The sequence below is a fragment of the Juglans regia genome, chromosome 2, assembly GCF_001411555.2.
Source record: "Juglans regia cultivar Chandler chromosome 2, Walnut 2.0, whole genome shotgun sequence".
Taxonomy (NCBI): Eukaryota; Viridiplantae; Streptophyta; class Magnoliopsida; order Fagales; family Juglandaceae; genus Juglans; species Juglans regia.
The window spans coordinates 2770678-2792191 of NC_049902.1; the positions used below are offsets into that span (position 1 = coordinate 2770678).

At 34.7% G+C, this 21514-nt stretch overlaps 2 protein-coding genes across 2 annotated transcripts; both read right to left on the reverse strand.

Annotated features, from left to right (window-relative positions):
• Positions 1–1409: 1409 nt before the first annotated feature.
• LOC108991462 (glutaredoxin-like) lies at positions 1410–4472 on the reverse strand. Its single transcript, XM_018965707.2, has 4 exons — positions 4182–4472; positions 2727–2815; positions 1856–1954; positions 1410–1714 (listed from the first exon to the last, which is right to left on the reverse strand). The coding sequence occupies exons 1-4, from the start codon at positions 4283–4285 to the stop codon at positions 1629–1631; spliced, it is 378 nt and encodes a 125-aa protein (XP_018821252.1). The 5' UTR covers positions 4286–4472; the 3' UTR covers positions 1410–1628.
• A 1777-nt stretch (positions 4473–6249) lies between these two features.
• Positions 6250–13416, reverse strand: LOC109003875 (anthranilate phosphoribosyltransferase, chloroplastic-like). The gene is made up of 10 exons (XM_035687890.1): positions 12913–13416; positions 12679–12822; positions 12035–12196; positions 11836–11919; positions 8231–8419; positions 7191–7281; positions 6982–7041; positions 6756–6874; positions 6521–6655; positions 6250–6434 (listed from the first exon to the last, which is right to left on the reverse strand). Exons 1-10 carry the CDS (start codon positions 13111–13113, stop codon positions 6399–6401), a joined length of 1221 nt encoding a protein of 406 aa, XP_035543783.1. The 5' UTR covers positions 13114–13416; the 3' UTR covers positions 6250–6398.
• Positions 13417–21514: the final 8098 nt, after the last annotated feature.

Consider the following 21514-nt stretch of genomic DNA (forward strand, 5'->3'; position numbering starts at 1 on the left):
AAAACCAACTACTAAGCCCTATAATTTCTTTGAAAATGTTAAATTTTTTAAAAAGTTTATATTATCTCCACGCTCTATGCCAAAGTTCTGTGCTCTAGAAAAAGTATGCCACCTTTTTAGTTCACTTCACGATAACATGCAAATGGTCAGTTGTTTTTTCTGATTCTTTTTCGAGATACGTAATTTAAAAAGGTAGATTCAAGGACTTGCATTAGAAAATTTTCAAAAGGTATGATCTCAAGCAACCCAATCAAAACCTTAAGTATAAACAGCAGGATATGAATTTCTTTCCCCCGCGCCCTTTTCACGTCATAATAGGTTAACAATTAAGCCCTGCACTTTCTGTTCCACACAAAATAAATGATAAAGCCCTGAGGTTGGACCTCAGTAATTGACCAATTCTCTTTTTTTTATTAGCGAAAAAAGTAATTTCACAAATTGACATAGTTTCATGTAATTCGTCTGATCTGTTTTACAATAAAAATAATTTTACAATCTAACAAACCACATAAAGTCATATTAGTTTGTGAAATTATTTTTGTAGAATCATTTTATGGCTAGAGTATTTAAAAAAAAAAAAAAAAAGGCTTCCACGTGCATGGACACATCAATGATAGCAGAACCATGTTCCGTCTCCGATATTATTGAGGTATAAAATGATTTTGTTGTCATATTTAGTGTAAAATTAGTTTAATTGGGTAGACTCTAATTGAAAATTATATAAGAAATACAGAAATATGGGACTCGCTGCACACCTTCAATATTCACGTTCGAGCAACTGCTACAGAACAGTTTGTGTGGCTTGAAATAGGCCTTTGGCTCAAGCAATGTGCACGATTTCATATTCCTAGAGGATTTTAGTCTTGTCTTAAGTTTGATTTGAATCATACCTAATATAAACATTATTATACACTATTTTTGCCACTTCTTACATTATTTAAAAAATCTTTCATTCGTGTTTAGAGAGGAAAAATCCTACGTGGAATTGTCTAGTTCTAAGTTAACTAAGTTAAAAGTTATTATCTCCTTAAGAGTCATATATTCTATTACTTGTCCAAAAGAGGTTGGAACTTCGAAGCTACCATGGTATAGAGATTGAAGGGGTTCTCTCATAAAGTTAGAAGCCATATGGCCTTGTTTATTTTTCTCGTTTGTTTTCGTAGATGAGATGAGTCGATATTAAAATTAAAATATTGTTAAAATATATTTTTTTAATATTATTTTTGTTTTAAAATTTGAAAAAGTTGAATTATTTATTTTATTTTGTATGAAAATATGAGAAAGTTGTAATGATTAGTTAAGATGAGATGAGTTGTGAAGAATTGTGAAAGTAAATGACTATGAGTGTCTACTATGAGTGTCTATTATGAGTTTCTAAATTAATGATTATAACAAATTCTTCGAGTATCTAGATTCTAGACTAGTTTATTCTTTTAAAGAAGTTGTTCAAACTCTAAGATAACAGTTCATTCAATTATCAGAAAACATTTAAGCATCAAGGCTTTATTGTTATTACACAGCATTATAGTCTGGTCTATGAGCCTGAACCAGTGGACCTTAGGACCTTTGCTATTGCTTGTGTTTCTTCTCTTCACACCGTTTACAGCAAGGACTGATCTCTACATTATTCACAGCTGGGCAGAGTTATTAGCAATGGCACCAGCTTCGGTGAGAAGGGGAAGAAGCTGACCTGCCTGGTACATCTCTATAACCACTGCAATAACAGGAAACAAGAGACAGAAAAGGCTATTGTTCAACCAGTCCTCTTGTTGTTTTCATAGGGCTTGATGAGAAAGAAACTGGGTACTGACTAAAATGAAAACCCAAAAAAGAGTAAGGAAACAACTGGGCTTACCGTCACAACCACCAATGTGTTTCCCACCAATGAACACATTAGGTACGGTCCTTTGCCCAGTCCACTCTGCTAGAGCTGATTGAATGTCATCTCCATCCCCTTCATATAGAAGCCAAATAAATCATAATTCCTCAACAATGAGGTATGGTGAATAGCTAATGAGTAACTCACTCTTCCGGAAAAATGAAAGCAGTCAATCCAACTGAAACAAAACTAGTGCTGCTCAACTTGGATATGTTAGAATTGATCGTGCAGGGAAGATGGATGGGAGGAGATATTGGAGATGAATTAAGCTCCTGAATTTTCTGATTAGTATCAAACTTGGAATCTTTACTCTCACTTTGCTGAAAGAGAACAAGCTTGCAAAAATTCAAGATGTTTGGGGAAGGAAATTTTCAAAATTATTACTTCAATACAACAGAACTCAGATTCTCAGCTACCATATAACAAACCAATCTCTTTTATCATCTACATTTGCTATGGTATATTCAGTAATTCAACAAGTATGATAGTTTATGGGAATTATGTTAACCGCATCCAGAAAGGTCTGAAGGAACCGGTTCATCAACTCTCCGGGTGTAAGAAATTCACTTATTCAGCAATAGGGACTTAAATTCCCTCAACTGACTCTCCTTTTACTCGGGACTTCTGAAAAAGCTAGCATTTCTCTCACGACCAAGTTTGTAACTTGAGCAATGAAGGCAACAGAGGCAGTTTTCAGAATCTTCTCTAATCGATTTTTTCCAGAAAGCATTCGAGTGAAACACATGGAAAGAGCATATTATAACATGGCAATAATGAGAACTAAGCACCAACCTGAGACATTGTTGCAGTAGCTGCAGAACTTAAAAAAGAGTAATATAACACTTACTTTCTTCATCCAATTCAATGACCTTGTAGGTTGCTCCTAGCTGTGTGAGCAGCTGTTTCACTCTCTTGCAATAACCACAGTAAGTTTTACTGAAATTTTGGAAATATGAAGATGAATTAGAGCTGTCACTTAAATCCAATTAGATAGAAATCATAAGAACAAGGGGGTAATATGCAGTATGTAAATATGTGCGCTGATAGAAGGTGATGATCCATATATATATATATAAAGACATTTTGGTAAAGGTGGTGTGAAATCACCACTTGTTTTAAAAACTTAAAATTTCATTATTTATATTATATTTTTAACAATCCCTCGCGTTTGAGCTATTCTATTCTCTTTCTTATTGAAGAGGTCCAACATTGAAGAGGTCCAACACATAGAATATTTAACTAAATGGATAGAGTGTAGAGTTATGATTCGAAGATTTCTAGTCTGATACCATGTAAAATCATAACTTCTATAAAAAACTTAAACTGATGGGAAAATATAAATTTTATTATTTCTATTATATTCTTAAGAGGTCGATATTCATGAAACAAAAGAGAATTTGAAGGTAGCCAGAACAAAGCATTAGTGCCGGCTCTTCCATTAGGCCACTTAAGCAATTGTCTAAGGCCCCTAATAAAAGAAGGCCCCTAAAAAAATATATAAAGTATAATTTATATATATATATATCTAATAAAAAATTTTAATTAACTCAATGAGAAAGAGAATATAAATAAGATCAAATAGATATTATATCATTATTATTTTTTAAAAGTATCACATATAATAATTATTTTACCTATTCTCCTTTTAAGAATACACTTATCTTTTTTCCTTATTAGTTTAATATATAATTAATGTGAAAATTATAAATAACAAATTTTAATTTTTCAATGTTCATAAAAGGTTTTGGTATAATCCTTTGAAGAGGCAAGGGCTCACTTTTTTTCAAATGTGTAAGTTGTTTATAGAATTTTATTGACAATAAAGATTATAATTGTGTCTAAGAGTCTAAAGTAATTGTAAAACTAGATTTAATAAAATTCTCTCTAAATCAAAAATTTTCTAATAAAGATTAAGTCAAGTATTAATTGAAAATGTGATATAAAATCTTAATCAATAATTTTACTTTACAAAATGATAGGAATTATTTTTAAATAAAAATATAATATAAAAATAAAAATAAATTTATTTAATTTTACCTTTAAAAAAAAACATAGCTCAAAATTTTAGCCTTAGCGCCGGAACATATTGAGCCGGCCCTGCAAAGCATATACATGGAGGCAGCCGGGGAGGTGGCAAAACACATGCAAAATCGCTGACCCACAGGGCCACAAGCATGATATCAATGACCCATATCAATTAGTTTGCGAAAATTGGCAATTCGATGATGCAGGATAGCATATCCAGTTTTACTGAAGCGTGCATGGTTTGAGGAAGAGAAATATAACAAAGAAGAGGAAGAACCTGAAGACAACGACGGGCGTGGAGGATACAATCTCCTTAACCTTGGTCAACGCCATTTCTATATCTTCTTTTCTCTTTGTGCGTGAGCTGAACACCGATCCCATTTCGATATTTGTATAGGAGAGAGTGATAGGAGAGCTTAGCTTAGACCAGGTGTTGGAAGCTCCCCTGGAGTGGTTCTTTGCTGGCTAGGCCACGGAAGAAGATGCAAGGCCAAAAAGTGATGTAAGCACGCACGTGTTGGAATTTGCTGCTTCTTGCTGGCAATCGCAGATGCTTTAGCCGAACGAGAAAGATTCCAAATTTACCAAATTTTATTTTATCTCATTATTATAAATTTTATAAATTTTTATATAAAATATAATAAACAATTTAATTTTTTTTCAAATTTTAAAATAATATTTTAATAATATTTTATTCAATTTTTAACTTTTATCTCATTTCAATTCACTATTCAAATCATATAATATATTATACGTAAACAATGCTACACAACCTCCTCAATCTCCACACACCACATTTTTTTAAATTTTTATTCTTTTTTGAATTTATTATTTTTAAACTAATTCAATTCCATGTAATGTATTGTATGCGAGCAATGCTAGACAACCTCCACACATCACATTTTTTTAAATTTTTAAATTTTTAAAATTAAATTTTTTTTTTTGAATTTATTATTTTAAAACTAATTTAATTTTTCTATTCATTATTCACATAAAAAAATCTACACAACCTCTTACTATTCATACAACCTCCACACACCACACTTTTTTTAATTTTTGTTATTTTGTTATTTTATCAAATATTTAATATATGAATAATAGATAGAAGAATTGAATTAGTTTAAAAAAAAAAACTCAAAAAAATTAAAAAAAATTAAAAATAAATAAAAATGTAGTGTGTAGAGGTTGAGGTTGTGTAGCATTATTTTTTTTTTCATTGTATGCAGTTAACCTAGCTGGTCGTGCCTGAGAGAGAGATTAATTGTCGTTTTGTCCCGCTATAACATGTGTAGTAGTTTGTAGAAACGAGATTCTGAATCGTCACATCGGGTCTTGAGACGAGATTCTGAAGAGCAACGTACGTGCAAATGCATTTTGACACCAATTTGAAGAGATGGTTACAAGCTATTTGAAAATAAAAGAGTAATGTTATACACTACACTCTCATCATATTTTGATTATGCTAAGTAGTATGCGGCACATTCATCACTGTGATGATAAAGAAGAATGCAATAAATGATCATTTAATAGTGATAAATATGTCACATCTTACTTAATGAGATAGTAGTATGGTGTATAAAATTATTCTTGTATTTATATACATTTGGATACTGATTCATAGATATCTCTGTTTGAAAAATAAAAATATGAGGATCGAACCATTTCTTCTGGTTTTTTTTCAAATTTGATAAATGTTGGTTGATCCTATATTTATTTGTAGTTCTATAATTTAGAGTATCATTTCCTATTTGATCCTTTTGAATTTCATCTTCGAAGTTAATTGAAATTGGCTCGTTGGTATATGCTACAAGATCTCGTACATTGGAACTATGGTTATGGACTTGAGTTCATTAGTATGGAACATTTTATTTTCCAAGTGAAATCCCATTGCATATGAGAGAATGAAAAGTGTTTTCATCGTTGTGGAATAAGAAGCATTCTATCTTAATGCATGTAATTAACTTATTCGAAACTATCAGAGTAGGATCTGTTTTTTTGGAAATGAGTCGAAGCAATAACAAGAATATTTCTTGTGAAACGTCTTTCCAATCCTTGGTAATAGATCAAGGAATAAGTAATTTGACTCAGGGGCTACAGTGGACGAGACAAAGGGTCACAATCTCACAAGGGTGAGCTAATCCCAAAAACCAGTCCTCAGTTTGTATTGTAGGCTGCAACTCGCGTGCACGAAAGCCAGAATTGCTAGTAATTGCCGGTCGGTCGGTCATACAACGGTGAATTTGTTTCCGGGCCTTGTAAGGCAATTTTCATTGCTTATGAACCCAAACCTAGGTGATCTATCCATGATCAGGATTAAGTTTGGGTGAAATTAAGTAGACCCATAATAGAATGAAAGATGTAAGCCCATACTGTAATGAAGTTTAAACAGTGTTTTTCAACAAGAAAAATGAAAATGAAAAATATATTCGTCGCATTGAATCCTTTGACACGTCTGCATACCAATAGATTTACCAAGATTTTATATTAGAGTGTCTCAGGAGCCCTTATGGGCTGCATCTTCTTTTGATTTCTGCAATCAACTTAAAGGGTAAGAGATTTTTCTATCGGTTAATTGCATCTTGAAGCTTTAAAGTTTGGAAGTTAAGTTTTACTTACATTGGAAATATCTATCCACAGATCAAGCTTCTCAAGAGCTTTTCCAGATTCTTGTGTTTCACGAGCCAAAGCTACTCCTTCACCCAGGGTGTGCACATTGCCACTAACCAATACAGCTGCCGCTGCGTTTAGTACCTGATCAATTTTTTGGGCGATAATTAGATTTCTCAATCATAAGTAATAATAACCTACGAAATTAATGTCCTGGTGAGAGCTAAACGGCCAAGGTACTTACAAGCGCATCAGCAATGGGCCCTTTCTCCCCCGACAATACACGCTTCAGTACCTCCGCGTTATACTCTGGACCTCCACCTTGCAAGCTATCAAGAGTGCAGCGAGCAATGCCAAACTCCACTATCCAGAAAACATTTTGTTTTTATCAGTACAAACATATAAACTGCTCAAAGCCATTAACATGTATCAACTAAAAAAAAATGAACAATTCTGAACAAGATTCTCACATGGATCGAATGAGAACTTCTCAATCTTTTCTGGAGTAACATCAAGGATGAGCCCAGGTCCTGTATTCAAATAATATATTTGACTAAGATGAGGTTTAAGTAGAGATATATATATATATATATGTATATATAGAAAAGATTATTGAAAATGTCAGTCTATATCATTGCAATAAGTATACTTTAGCTTAAAACAAAAGAAAGGATCTTACCAAGGGGGCTCATTTCATCTAAGCCCTCTGAATGAACAACTAATGCTCTTTTCATTCCAAACCGCTGCAATGATTTTGCCATTTTGAGTACCTATCAACAGATGGGATATATATTTGTCTTAGGCAAACACTTGCGAGAAAAAATTCGAGGAAATTCATGTATGCAACCAGTCATTTGAAAGTGAACCATGTGCCCTCATTATATAATTGTGCATCCTACAAGAGAGAAAAGAAGCATAGTCGTTTTAGTTTCATTCGACATGGTCTCAAACAAAAACTATTTTTGACTAATCCTTTACTACTTTTAAGTCATCTAAGCACTTTTGACAGTAAACCACTTTATTTTGAATTTTTTAGGACAGTTCCGGATACACCAGCCAATTGTTAATTAACCATTTACGCAAGACCAGATCAAAACTAAAATTTTTAGAATCCTAATAGCTATTACTCTATTGATTTAGAATCTATGTAGTTATAAGCTTATAGAGTGACACTATCTTGGCAAAACGGTAACTACTTGGTACAATTCTTGCGTTCGCTATCCGTTCTATCAAGTAAACAATTTCTTCCAAACCATGTACTTAAGTGGAAGGAAGTGGTTGATCCTCCATGATGCATCTGTGACACAGAAATTATCTTGTAATGTCATATTTGATTAGCAAAAAAAAAAAAAGAAAGGAAACAATTTCAAATCTTTTAGCCTTCGGAGTACGCTAAAGAAGAAAAGACAACCATCTGTCAGATCTTGCTAACTATGTGTTGTTAAGAGAGATTCCTATGAGAGAAAAGAAACTCATATTAGTCAACAAATGCAATCTGTTTCATAAAACCAACAATCAAAGGAAAGAGTATACAGTCAAATCCATGAATCTTGAATTATTAATCATGTATAGAAATGCCCATGCTGCCACCAAGAGTTTTTTGCTAACAGAAATTGAAGAAGCAAAGAAGAGATAAATGAAAATAAGGAACAAGAAATATAATTCTAGGAGAGGAGATGATAACTCTAGTAACCAACTCTTCTCAGTAGAAGTACTTACCAAGTCTTCCTTGTATACACCTAAAACAGTAAAAGATGCTCTCGCTGGATTCAACATTGGACCCAATATGTTGAACACAGTTCTCACTTTTAGCTTCTTTCTAACAGGGCCGACAATCTTCATAGCTGGGTGATATCTTGGAGCCATCATAAATCCAATTCCACCTTCATTCACGCATTTTGTCACCCCCTAAGTCAAGGATATCAAGAAGAAATTGAATTAGTATAGGCACAAATCATTTGTTGAGAGTATAATCCCAGATTTGGCAAGGGGCCCCAATTGTAACAGTGAATTACATGTGGAGTATAATCCCAGATTTGGCTAGACCTTTCCTTTGATTCCAACCATAAGTGTGGCACTTGAGCAGTGCCAACTACCACGGAATGGCCTGATGATGATGTCAGGTTATTATTTAAGGGTTAGAGATTACTATATGCCTCGAATTTAGTATAAGATAGTGGAAAATGTAATCTCACATTGCCTTGGAGGAATAAATTCTTGTGATTAATGAAGTAAGAGGAGCGTATGAGGTGAGTTTGTGGAAGACCATTTGGAAGGGCTGGGGGGAGTTTTCTAATCATATTAAATTTAAGGTGGGGGATGGGAAGAGGATACTTTTTTGGCATGATATTTGGTGTCGGGATTCTGCTCTCAAGATTGCTTTTCCTTCTCTTTATAGGATTGCTAGGGATCAAGATGCTGCTGTGGCTGATTCTTTTTCTTGTATGAATAATAATTTTCAATGGAATGCAGATTTTGTTGGAGATGCAAATGATTGGGAAGTGAATGTAGTTTCTGATTTTTTGGGAAGACTTTATAATTCGAAGGTTGTACAGGGAAGGGAGGAAAGATTGCTGTGGGATCATGCAGGAAATAATAGGTTTTGGTTAGTTCATTTTATAAGGTGTTAACCTGTCATTGTGGCTTTGAATACCCTTGGAAAAGCATCTGGAGAGTGAAGGTACCTTCTAAGGTGGTGTATTTCTGTTGGTTGATATCTCTTGGTAAAATTCTGACCATGGATAATTTAAGAAAGCGTGGTATGTGTGTAGTTGATTGGTGCTTCATGTGCAAGAAAGATGGTGAATCTATAAATCATCTTTTTCTTCATTGTGAGGTGGCCAAGTCTTTGTGGAATGAGATTTTTGGTCGAACAGGTATTAATTGGGTGATGCCTAAGGAAGTGGTGGATCTTCTTGCATGTTGGAATGGTTTTGAGGGAAGAAAACGTGTTGCTGCCATATGGAAGATTATTCCTTTTGATGGGGTGTCTTTGGTTGGAAATGAATGAGAGATGCTTCGAAGATAAAGAACTCTCATTGGGAAAACTTAGGGATTTCTTCTTTAGTACTTTGTGTTTGTGGGCTAAGGCTCTTGTATTGAATGTTGATATTTTCAGGTTCGTTTTTAGTGTGAAGTATGTATTTCCTTTGTATACGTCCTGTGTACTTGGACTTTGCCTATTCATGGTAATATAATTTCTTATTAACTATAAAAAAAATTCTTGTGATTAATGAAGATTTCAAGGAGCTCCAAATGCAACATTAACTAGTCATTTTAGAATACAAGCCTCTATATGGTGTGGGGTTTCACTTGGTTGTTACATAGACTGTGTCATCAATGCACTAATAACATAGATTGCATCATCAACGTACTAATACATTTTTAATAAGTAAAGAGAGCAGAGGGAAAATATGATGTGGGGAAGAATTAGTGCAATAATAGGAAAGGGGCCTTAGAATCAAGGACGAAGCCAAGAATTTTAAACTACCAGATATATAAATTAATGATGTTAACTGCAGTTTTAAATGTACAATTAAAAGTAAATATAAAAATAATTAAGGTAATTGAACTCGACGTTGTTTCGATAAATAAGTCATGAACTATCACATCCATTCTAAATCTTCTAGCAATTTTCTTCTCAATGTAGACTACCAATATATTTGTAAAAAAGTTACCATCCGTTTTATTTCAAAGCCTTGACTTGACAATTTTCATAAATGAAAAAGCTCGCGCAGTTTATTTTATTTCAAAGTCGTCTTAACAATGCTTACAATTTAAAGTTTTTCACTTGCCCATATTATTCAACCTAAGTTTTTAGAATAACAAAATGAAGAAAATGAATCATGAACAACTTAAAAGATGGGGTGCAAAACTATTTGAACTATATGCACAATTAAATAAGCTAAATGAAAATTTGTAAGTTTACATAGATCAACGAATCTATACATGATTCGTAGAGAATAAAACATACTTGAAGTTGGAAAATTTTCACATATCTAGTGCTCTTTACCACAAAAATCTCCTCGATCCCTTTTAAATTGGTTGAAAGTATGAACTCATTGTTTTCATTACTTGAAAAAACAATAAAAGATTCTTAACAAATGGAAACAAGGAGAAGCACCTTCTCTTTAAGAGATGTGCAGCCTGCAGCATATATGATTTCATGGGATATAAATTTTTTTTTTTTGATAAGTAAAATAAGTATATATTCATCCAAAAAATGTCAATTACAAAGAAAAGTTCTGCTGCTCCCATCCTAACTAGGTGGGAACATTAGAAACTAGAAACTCATGAAACTCCATGCCATTAAAGTCCACAGCATGAGCCCAAGTACAAAGGGTCCTAAAAAATAACATTTTTAGCTCTGCTATTGATCTCTCTTTATCTTCAAAAATCCTCTCATTGCGCTCCTGCCATAAGCACCACAAAATACAGTTTGGGATCATCTTCCAAACCGCTTTAATCTGTCTCATTCCTCGAATTGAAGTCCAACAGGCCAAAGCATCCATCACAGTTTCTGGCATCACCCATGCTAGATCTATTCTGTTAAACACCGCATCCCAAATAGTCCTGGCTACCTCGCAATGTAAAAGTAAATGATCCACCGATTCACCCCCTCTTTTACACATACAACACCAATCTGCTATGATTATGTTTCGTCTTCTTAGATTATCCGTAGTAAGAATCTTCCCCAAAGCCGCTGTCCACACAAAGAAAGAAGCTTTGAGAGGAGCCTTATTGCACCAGAGCTTTCTCCAAGGAAATTGACTGTCAGGCACTTGTGTGAGTACCTTGTAAAAGGAGCTAACAGTGAAGACTCCTTTCCTTGTTGGGCACCACCACAAATCATCTGTATGCTGGGTATTTGGGCGACAAGAGTATAAAAGGCTATAAAAGTCTATAAAACTCCCCATCTCCCAATCCTGTGCTGCCCTGAAGAAATTGATATTCCAAAGGATGTTTCTACCTTCAACTTCCATTACCTCATGGGATATAAATTACCCAATATTGCTCTTATTTTCTTTTTTCTCACATCGTTTGTATAGAAAGAAATTTTTGTCAGTATCTCGGCGGGGCCATGGCCCCCTGTAGATTCGTCCCTGCTTAGAATGGTGTCTATAAAAAGGCTAACATCATAAGATTCCAAAATTTTAATGATAATGAATAACTTAATATTCATCTCTTAAAGTGTCTATAAAGCCAAGTGCATCCACTCAGAGTGTTCTCACCCTGCTCTGAAGCTGACAGAATCACCAAGACTAACCAGAGTACCATTGAACTATCAATTGAACTTTGAAAAAGCAAATTAACTATGCACTAACCTCGGGCCCCAAGTCAATAACCACTCCCAATGCCTCTAATACATCAGCACTTCCACACGCAGACGAACTTGATCTGTTTCCATGCTGAAAACACAGTGCTTGAACCAATCACCATTTCATATATTTTTATATGCACTGAAGACCCATTCCATTAAAAATCACAAAAATGTAAAAAACGTAAAAGCAGACAGATGTCAACCTTTGCAACTTTTGCACCACAAGCTGCAGCAAGTATTGAAGCCCCTGTGGAAATGTTCACTGTATTTGCTCCATCACCACCTGTTCCAGCAATATCGACTGCATCAACCAACCCTTCTACCTTCACACTACGCTTGAGCATGGCCCTTGCCAATCCCACAACCTGTTTAAACATTAAGAACCACGAATTACTCACTTTTACTAAGTCTCCACTAGTCTCAACATCAGGCATACGCTTTGTAACTTTCAGAGAAAAATTTCAGAGATGTAAGTTCTTAATAAAGCATTTAGGCGATCCAACATTAGAAAACCTGAGTGGAGTCAGAATATATCAAGTATTATACATCAGAGAATGTGTCAAGTATTGTACATCAGAAAAATGTATCAGGTATTATACATCAGAAGAATTTTTCAATTCTAATAAATAGATATATCCATGTCTTGCATATCATAGTCTTGTTTAGGATTCACTCAGAAATTAATTATCAATAGAATGTCTGCTATTATATATTATAGAAAAATGGGGAATGCTATTCTCTCAAAATACCAATAACGAAAATTCAAATCCCATATTTTTAATTATTAAAAAAAAAAAAACCCAATAACGATAAACTTAGAGAGAATCCCATAGAATAGAAATTTTACTTCTTCATATGTCTCTCCTTTCGCTCTCAGCAGCACAAGAAAAGCACTGATCAATGCCTCATTGGCATCATTCAATAAAAAATCCAGCGAAGCTTCGGCTTCAGACTCCGATAAGTCCACCCGATCTATCAGGGATTCAATCATCTGCATAACCAACAACAACAGAAATTCAACAAACAAACACAACCCAGAAAACAAAATTTACAAACAAGTAAAACCGCCCCAAATCCATACCTTATTGAAAGACGTTATTGGTGGGGTTGACCTCTCAGAAACAGCGGGAGACAGAGCACTGACCCGAGTGCTTGCAGTTAAGTTTTTTTGAAACTTCGCCTTAAGAATTGGGGGCGTGATCGAGCAATTTCCAAAATCAAGTTTGGGACGGAAAGTCGAAGAAGAGAAAGAGATGAACGATATGCACGAGGCGATAGCCATTTACAGTTTACAGAGCCGGATAGCAAACAAACTACGAAACTGAACCTCGTCTCCAATGTTTTCTTCTCAAGCTCTCGCGAAAGCCACGCAATGAAGAGGTTGAGGAGGGATTTGCAGGAGCGCTGGAGTTGTCAATCAAGGGAAGATTTTAGAGGCAATACACCATTACGACTTGGCATGCTATGCAATCGTCGTTCAAAATCACATGTTAAATCTGGAGAACGTCGTCAGCGTCGTCTGCATTTCTCAGTAGTCAGTAGTCAGTAGTCAGTACAGCATTATTATTACATGAGCAGCCACCGTAAAACTGGCCCGAGTTGATCGAATGCATTTCATTTTTTTTATATTTTATTTTATTTATATATTTTTTTAATCATTATAAATATTTTTTAAAAAAATAAAAAATTCATAACATTATTAAAAATATTTTTTTAATTATTAAGTAAAAAAAAAAAACTCATTCGAGTTTTATATCAAATTATAAAATATTGATTTCAGTTTGAAAGTAGTCGGTGGGGCAATATCTTTTGATAGACACAACATTGGCGGAGGTTGTTGGTTAGAATATATTGAGTTTAATTGGTTTTTTTTTAAATAGGATTTAGAAAAATACTATACATGAGTTACTATTTATTTTTATATTTTATATTTATAATTTTGTTATAAGATATAAGAATATTTTTCATAAAATGTGAAGATATTTTATAAAATATAAAATATAAAAAAAATAAATAATGACTGATATATAAAATTTTTCTATGATTTGATTGGTAAACACCTGTGGAGCACCAACATATGTTTTTATTAACCAATACGAGTCTTCATCAATCCGTATTGGTTGCGGACTAATTTACAATCTAATATATAGTATAAATCTATTTGTTATTAAAATATTTCTATTAAAAAATTAATAAAAATCCAACTCTAATTATATATTGGGAATATAAATTGTCAACAACCTATTTACAATTTAGATTTTGCAATTTGTAATAATAATTGTTGAATGTTGATGTGATAGATAAGTGCAGGTTACTATTCACTTAGATAAATTAAAAAAAAAATTATAAATTTGTGCCTTTGTCTAATTTATTTTTAGAAAATATCTCATCTTATTTCATTTCATCTCATCTAATCATTACAATTTTCTTAACCTCCAATACAAAATAAAATAAACAATTCAATTTTTTCAAATTTTAAAATAAAAATAATATTAAAAAATATATTATAACAATTTTTTAACTTTAATATCAACTCAACTCATCTGCGAAAACAAACAAATATTATATATCATCCTGATCTTATTGTATAAAAATCTAAACGATCAGTTTCTGCTGAACATAGATATAGAAAATCTATATGATGATGACAGTACTTCACTGTATAAATCGAAGCAATCCACTGAAGAAAATAAAAAGCAAGAAATAGTAAAATGAAATTTAAAATTAGCGAAACCAAAACATGGTCTTAATCGCAAAATAGAAAATTCTAAATAACTTTATTGGAGTGAGCAAAAGAATATGTTTCAAGAGAAAAACACATATTAAAGCACTATTGAATGTTGTAAAATACAATTTCCTTTAAAATATAAAAAAATTTGTGCAAAAATGACGTGGAATGGATGTTTTATATTAATTTTATTTTAGATTTTATTATAATAATTTCTCTACATGTAAATGACACTATTTATGGTAGTAAACTTTTTAAATTAATTTCTCTCTCTTTAGTGAATGATTTTCTTCATTTCTTGTAGATTTTCTATTTTCATTTCAGGCCCTCTCTCTCTCTCTCCCAAGCTTTTCTTTGTGTTGGTTGGAGTGACTCCAATATTCGGTCTATATATATAAAAGCAAGTTGCAGCATATGAATAAAAAAAAAAAAAAAGTGCATGGCTTAGATTAAAAAAAAAAAAACTGCATACGACTGGAATCGGTTTGTATATCTTTGTAGACATGCAACAATCACATTGTATATACTTTGAAAATATTTTTATTATATAATATTTTTTAAATTAATTTATATTTTAATTTAGTTTATAAATTTAGATTAATTTAAAATAAGATATAATTATATGACATTGTATATGAGAAGGTATCGCAAATATTAAAAGATATGAATATATTATTGGTAATTAGAGAATATATTTGAAATGAATAAAAAATATTAAAAAGTATAATATTTAAATGATATAAAGAAAAAATAGATAAACTGATGGATGACATATTGTAAAAGTCAGTATGTAAAATAGAAAAAGTGAGTTTTGGTGATATATTTTAAAGGATATGATGAAGAATCTATTGAGAGTGCTCTAAGGAAACGAAACGAAAAACAACCCAATCGTAAAATTCTGAGTCAATTCCTCCAAAGTAGCAGTTTACATGTAAAGCTACAAAAACTCCTACGGAAATTGCAAACATTTTCATGTATTCAACATCCAAATATTACAAATTTAATACCATAAAGGAAAACGTACGTCTAAACGTCTCATTTAGTTGCTGAGAAAATAAGGGAAAACGTTAAAAAAAAAAAAAAAAAAAAACTTATGATTTATTGGATCCCAGAAGAAGTTAAAAATAATTAGTGATAGCAATATCTGAAATCTCCTTTTCGTTCTGTTTTCCTTAGTTTTCACTACAACCAAACAAGAAACAAAACAACACTTAAGATCAAACCCAGTACGCCGATCAGGGAAGAAAAACCAAAAAACGAGAAGAACTACTTCAGCCTAAACAGATGTCAATTGTAGGGAGTTGAGAGGGTGGACCTATAATCGACAAGGCATCTCTACTTGACACAACGATGGCCTACCTCAGCAACAGAATGTGCACAGGACATGCGAGAAATAAGAAGACCCTCGATTCATCGACATCAGAGCATCAACAACTCATATAAATCGGATTGAGGCTCAGGGAGCCACCCCACCTTATTACATCCATGTTGACGTTTTGAAGGAATCTTTGGCGTTATTGACACGTCGTAATGGTGGACACACTGCGCAAACATTCCGTCCTCATAAATCAGGCTTGATCCCGCAAAGCTACCACCAAGCCTATGAGATGACCCGCCAACCATGGAAGATGGCAGCGAGGTCGAAGCATAATAAGCAAAAGGTCGAAAAAGAGAACAAGAGGTCCAGGACCCCAATAGCAAGGGATTGGCGAGGAGATCCACCTAGAGAGTCCGCCTTCATAAGGTGGGTTCATTTTTGCGGCATAAGGTGGGTTCATTTCCCATAGAATCGCCACCAAGGCCACTCGGGATCAGGCCCTCCCCGAGCAAGTAGCGTCGCTGCAAAGACACCTCATGTGGAGAAAAATCGCCAACGCTCATAGCCCAAAGGTCATACTAGGGGTTCTGAAGGAGGAAGGTCTTCATCTGCTCTAGGCCTTCATCGTAACCGAACCTCTACACGTCATCACAAACCCCTTGGATGTAAGACAACTCATTGCGCAAGCCACGAACAGTTACTTCCCGACCCTTGAGCATCAGTTGGTTCATGGTCAGGGCGGTCTCCACATCTAGTCTCCGTTGCCTCTCCTCCTCCAAGGTCTTCCTCTTCGCCGCCAGTGACTTGTTAGCCTCTTTGAACTTAGACTCAAGCCATTTGATCGACTGACCATCTGTGTCCCGTTGCCGATGAAACTCCAAAGCGTCAGCATGCAACCGTTGCAATTCCGACTGACACTAGTCTAGAGATTGTTGCAGCGTGTCCCTAGCCTCCCAAGCTAGCAAGGCCTCGATGCAAAGTTGACCGACCTCCCCTTGGGACCTGATCAAGTCAGCTAGGGCTCCCTCAGCCGCCTCCCTCTACTCTCGCTCGAAGGCCACACTGTCTATGGTCGTTTGGACTAGAGAGTGAAGGTCACAGTTCTCTCTCCCTAGCTTTGCTAGGCTATCCACAAGGAAGGCGGTCAGATGCTCCAACCCCTACACCCAAGCGACTTCCCCACCATCATTAGGGACACCGACACTGACACCGATGACTCCCTCATCGGGAACATTGCCACCGTCTGCTCCGCACCGCTAGGGAGGGCGGCTTCAAACACAAAAGTTGTGTCAGCAAAAACTCTCTGGGTCGGTGATGTGGCGCAATGCGGAACGACCAACGGTGCCGACTATTCGGACGCTCTTGGGGGTGTAGGTAGATGAAGCACCAACACTGACAACCCCCAAAAGGAGTGGTAACGACAACCCTATCCGAGTCAATGGGAGGGGGAAAGATGTTGCGAGGTCTTTTTCCCTTCCTGGACAACCGGCAGGCTCGCAGGACATCGGGAAACAGGCACGGCAGTCCAATTCATGGAAATCCCCGCATTAGAACACTTGTTGGCGAGGAGAACCTAGTATCGACGGAGACTATCATTCGACAGCAGGGCCTTCGAATACACGTCGTTTGAATGCATCGCCACCCAGGACTTGACAATCCCAAGTCTCGCCTTCTCACGGGGATTTAGTTCGGGGTGATGGATCGAGGCGTCAGAGACAGTGCCCCAGTTGGCACCCACAAAGAACAACCGCCTAACGGCCTGCCCGACTGGATATTCCTAACTGTCAACTGGCAAAAAGAAGAACTTGCAGTTGTATCCCTTCACCACCTTATGTCGCCCCTCTATCCGAGCCAGTTCCTGAATGGGCTGAAAGTTGTAAATACATCGACCCTTCTGCACTAAAATATGGGTAATAAAGAATTCACAGGCGATCAGGTCGAGATAGTCCGACCTGACCTCTTGCAAGACACGGCACCAAATGACACAACACGAGATCAAGATCCTCCACGCAATGAGAAGTAGCTGAGCGAGAGCTCAAAGAAAGCCAGTACTTCACGTACTGGCTGGGGAACTGGTAACCTTAGGCCATAGGAGAACATTGCAAGATACGCCGCGACTCTAGTAACATAGCCTTCCTCATCAACTGCGCCGCCAGTGGGAGAGGGCACTTCAAGCTCCAGCTTTGGAGGGATCCCGTAGGTCGCTTTTAGTTCCTCCAATTCCTCGGAAGTAACTATCGACTACCATAAACATCCTGCAAAATCATCTGTAAGGGAGACTTCTTAGGCGACAACAGCTTGGGCGGTACTAGAGGGCGGCGCGCGAGCACCGGAGCACGAAGATTTATTCAAGGCCATAAGGAGAATGAAAGACTTATGAAGACACTTCAAAAGAAATGCAAGAAAATAAAACTGCAGGATAACAAAACAAAAGCAGAGATTACGATGGGCCACCCAACTGGATGAGAGTCCTTATATATATAGAGGGGGGAAGATCCCTTTATCAAGGCGTCATAACTCTGCATATCTCACATGTGTCCCACTCAAGTACTAAGATCTCTCGATTAACGCAACTGCTGTAAAGTGTATCCCTTGGAATGACGTGCGAATTAATGACTGTAAAATACAGAGATGTGGCCAAGAAGCTGGAGGGGTGCCCTTCAATGCGGAAACGTGGCTAACATTGTGCTGCCATGTGAACAGAATATAGACAATCACTTAGCACGTGGTCAGGCGGGCTAGGAACGTGATCAGGCCTAAGAACAAAGGAAATAAAAGAAATTTCTCCCCGGACCTGTCTAGAAAGAGTTGATGGGCTAACTGTGAGGGGAATTTTCCTCTTAGGAAAGGCCCACTGGACTTCAGCCCAGAAGCCTAGCCCAATGTGATTTTTATCTAAGAAATGAGTGAACCGTCAACCAAGGAAAGACACCGTCTAATCGACAAGACAGCTCGACCTAACATAACGACGGCCTACCTTGAGAATAGAATGTGCACATGATACGTGAGAAACACGGAAGACCCTCAATTCATTTGCATCATAGTATTGATGACTCATATAAATCCGGATTAAGGCTCAGGGAGCCACCCCACATTAATGGCACTGCTAATTAAGTCACACTTCGCAATTATGAAGTCGTCATAGAGTCACGCCACATTTAAAGATTCTAATAAAATGAATAGTATGGGAAAATCCGAATTTCAGAAAAACAAGCATGATCTGCTCTTCATATCTCTAGTATAAATAGATGATCTTAGGTATGACGAATTTCTCTTTTATGCCTAAACTTTCTTACTTATTTACTACACTCCAAGAACATTTATTAACTTTGGCATCGGAGGTTCCTCAGCCCCAAAGCCACCCTCTCAAAGTCGCATTATATTCTTTTCTGTGCAGGGCACGTTTTCGAATACCTGAATTGTTGGAGTTTGGCTCAAGGGTATGCGAAATACGACGTTAACACTTTGCATATTTATTTATAACATAACATTTTGCACTTAGTTTTGTACATATAATATTTCTTTATTTAAATTATTGACATAAAAATTTATTTAAAATAAATTGTTTGATACAATAGCAATTGAGAACAAGAAGAAAATATTTATTGTTTATGTATAGTTCACGTAAATAACATCCAATTTTACCTCTTTTGTTTTGTTTTTTTTTTTTTTTTTTTGTGCATTGCTACTATGTATATATCACCGTTATTATTTAAAATGCGTCGCATCAATTATTCAATTAAATAAAAATGCAAGAACTGTTGTAAATTCATGGAATGTATTTGATGGATGATCATTAGAATTCTTCCATATTCATGTATCTATATTTCTCATGTTCATGTATCTTTTGATTCATGTATTGTCATTCTCTAAGTTCATGTACTCATTCAATATCATGTATCCTCCATGCCTATAAAATGGTGTCTTGATGAGCATTTGTAGTAGACTTATAACAAGAAAGCTGAGAGAAATAATATTTAGATCCTAAAGAACTAATTCTAGATATAGTGGTCTTTCAATTCTCTTACTACTTTTCTTTAGTTTTATAACACGTTATCAGTACGAGACTCTAGTCAATTGTCGTGTTATTTGACGTTGAAAGTTATCTATGAGATTGCTCTGATCACTGTAAGTCATTCCACAATTTTATAATATAATTTTATAATCATCATGGTATGTTCATATTTTCAAATGATGCTATAACATATATTTTATTCAATACTCTTTGAAGAAAAATATTATATTGTCAATGCAATTCATATGACTTCATAAAATTTATAATTCTTGCATATTCTAAATCTTATAATATTTACTAATTCAATTTTTAAAATATTTGTTATAGATAATGTCAAATCTTACGAAATTAGAATTTTTTGCTCTCGACATTTCTTACAACAATTATTAATCTTGGATTTTGGATATTGAAATCCATCTTGATGCAATAAACCTTAGAAATACTATCTAAGAAAATAATGAAATTTCCCTGCAGGATCATGCTAAAACAATGATTTTTCTTCGTCATCATTTGCATGAAAAATTGAAAACGTAGTACCTCACTATAAACTATCCTTTGATTTTATGGAATAGTCTAATGTAAAGATACGAGTACCAGAAGATCATTATCCTTTCAAAGGCTCGCTATGACTGGATGCACTTGAGATTGCAAGATTTTAAAACAATGTCTGAGTACAATTCTACACTTTTCAAAATAAGCTCACAGTTGAAATTATGTAGTGAGAAAGTCACTGATGAAAATATGTTAGAAAAACATATACCACTTTCCATGCTTCAAATATGCTCATGCAGTAGCAATATCAAGAACGAAAGTTCACAAAATATTATGAATTAATATATTGTCTATTAGTGGCTGAACAAAACAATGAGCTTTTAATGAAAAATCATCAATCTCATCCAATTGGTTCTACTTCATTCCTTGAAGCGAATGAAACTTCATTTCATAATCATAAAAGAAATCGTGGATGTGGTCGTGGTAAAAAAAACTATAAAAATCAAGGAGACTGTACTCAAAATTACTCAAATAGAAACTCAAAACTCAGTATACCATCGGAAGTGGAACAACATTAAGACAACAAATGATGATAATAAAGGCTCATAAAATAAGCCTGCGAAGAACTATGAGAATAAATGTTTTAGATGTGATATGAATAGACATTGGTCATGTACATGTCGTACACTAAAATATTTTGTAGACCTATATTAGGCCTCCATTAAAAAAAAGAAAATGAGGTTAAAATGAATTTTGTTGATCACAATAATCCAGTAGATTTAACTTATACCCCAAATGGAATGGATCTCACCCATCTTGATGTTTTCTGATTTCTTTGTGAACTCCAATGACAATACATATTTTTTTATTAGCGATGATTTTGGATACAATAATTAATTTTCTTTTTTTATCTTGTAATCACATTATATTTTAGTTATTATCTTCGAATGCATTGTAATTTTCCTTTATATTAATAAAGTTTTATATGTGTTATGCTTTTATTAAGGAAGCATAGATTTTATTGATGAATTGATCAATTTGAAGAAAATTGATGGAGATGTATGTCTCGTAGACAGTTATACCACACATACAATTCTTAAACATAAGAAATATTTTCAATGTTTAACATT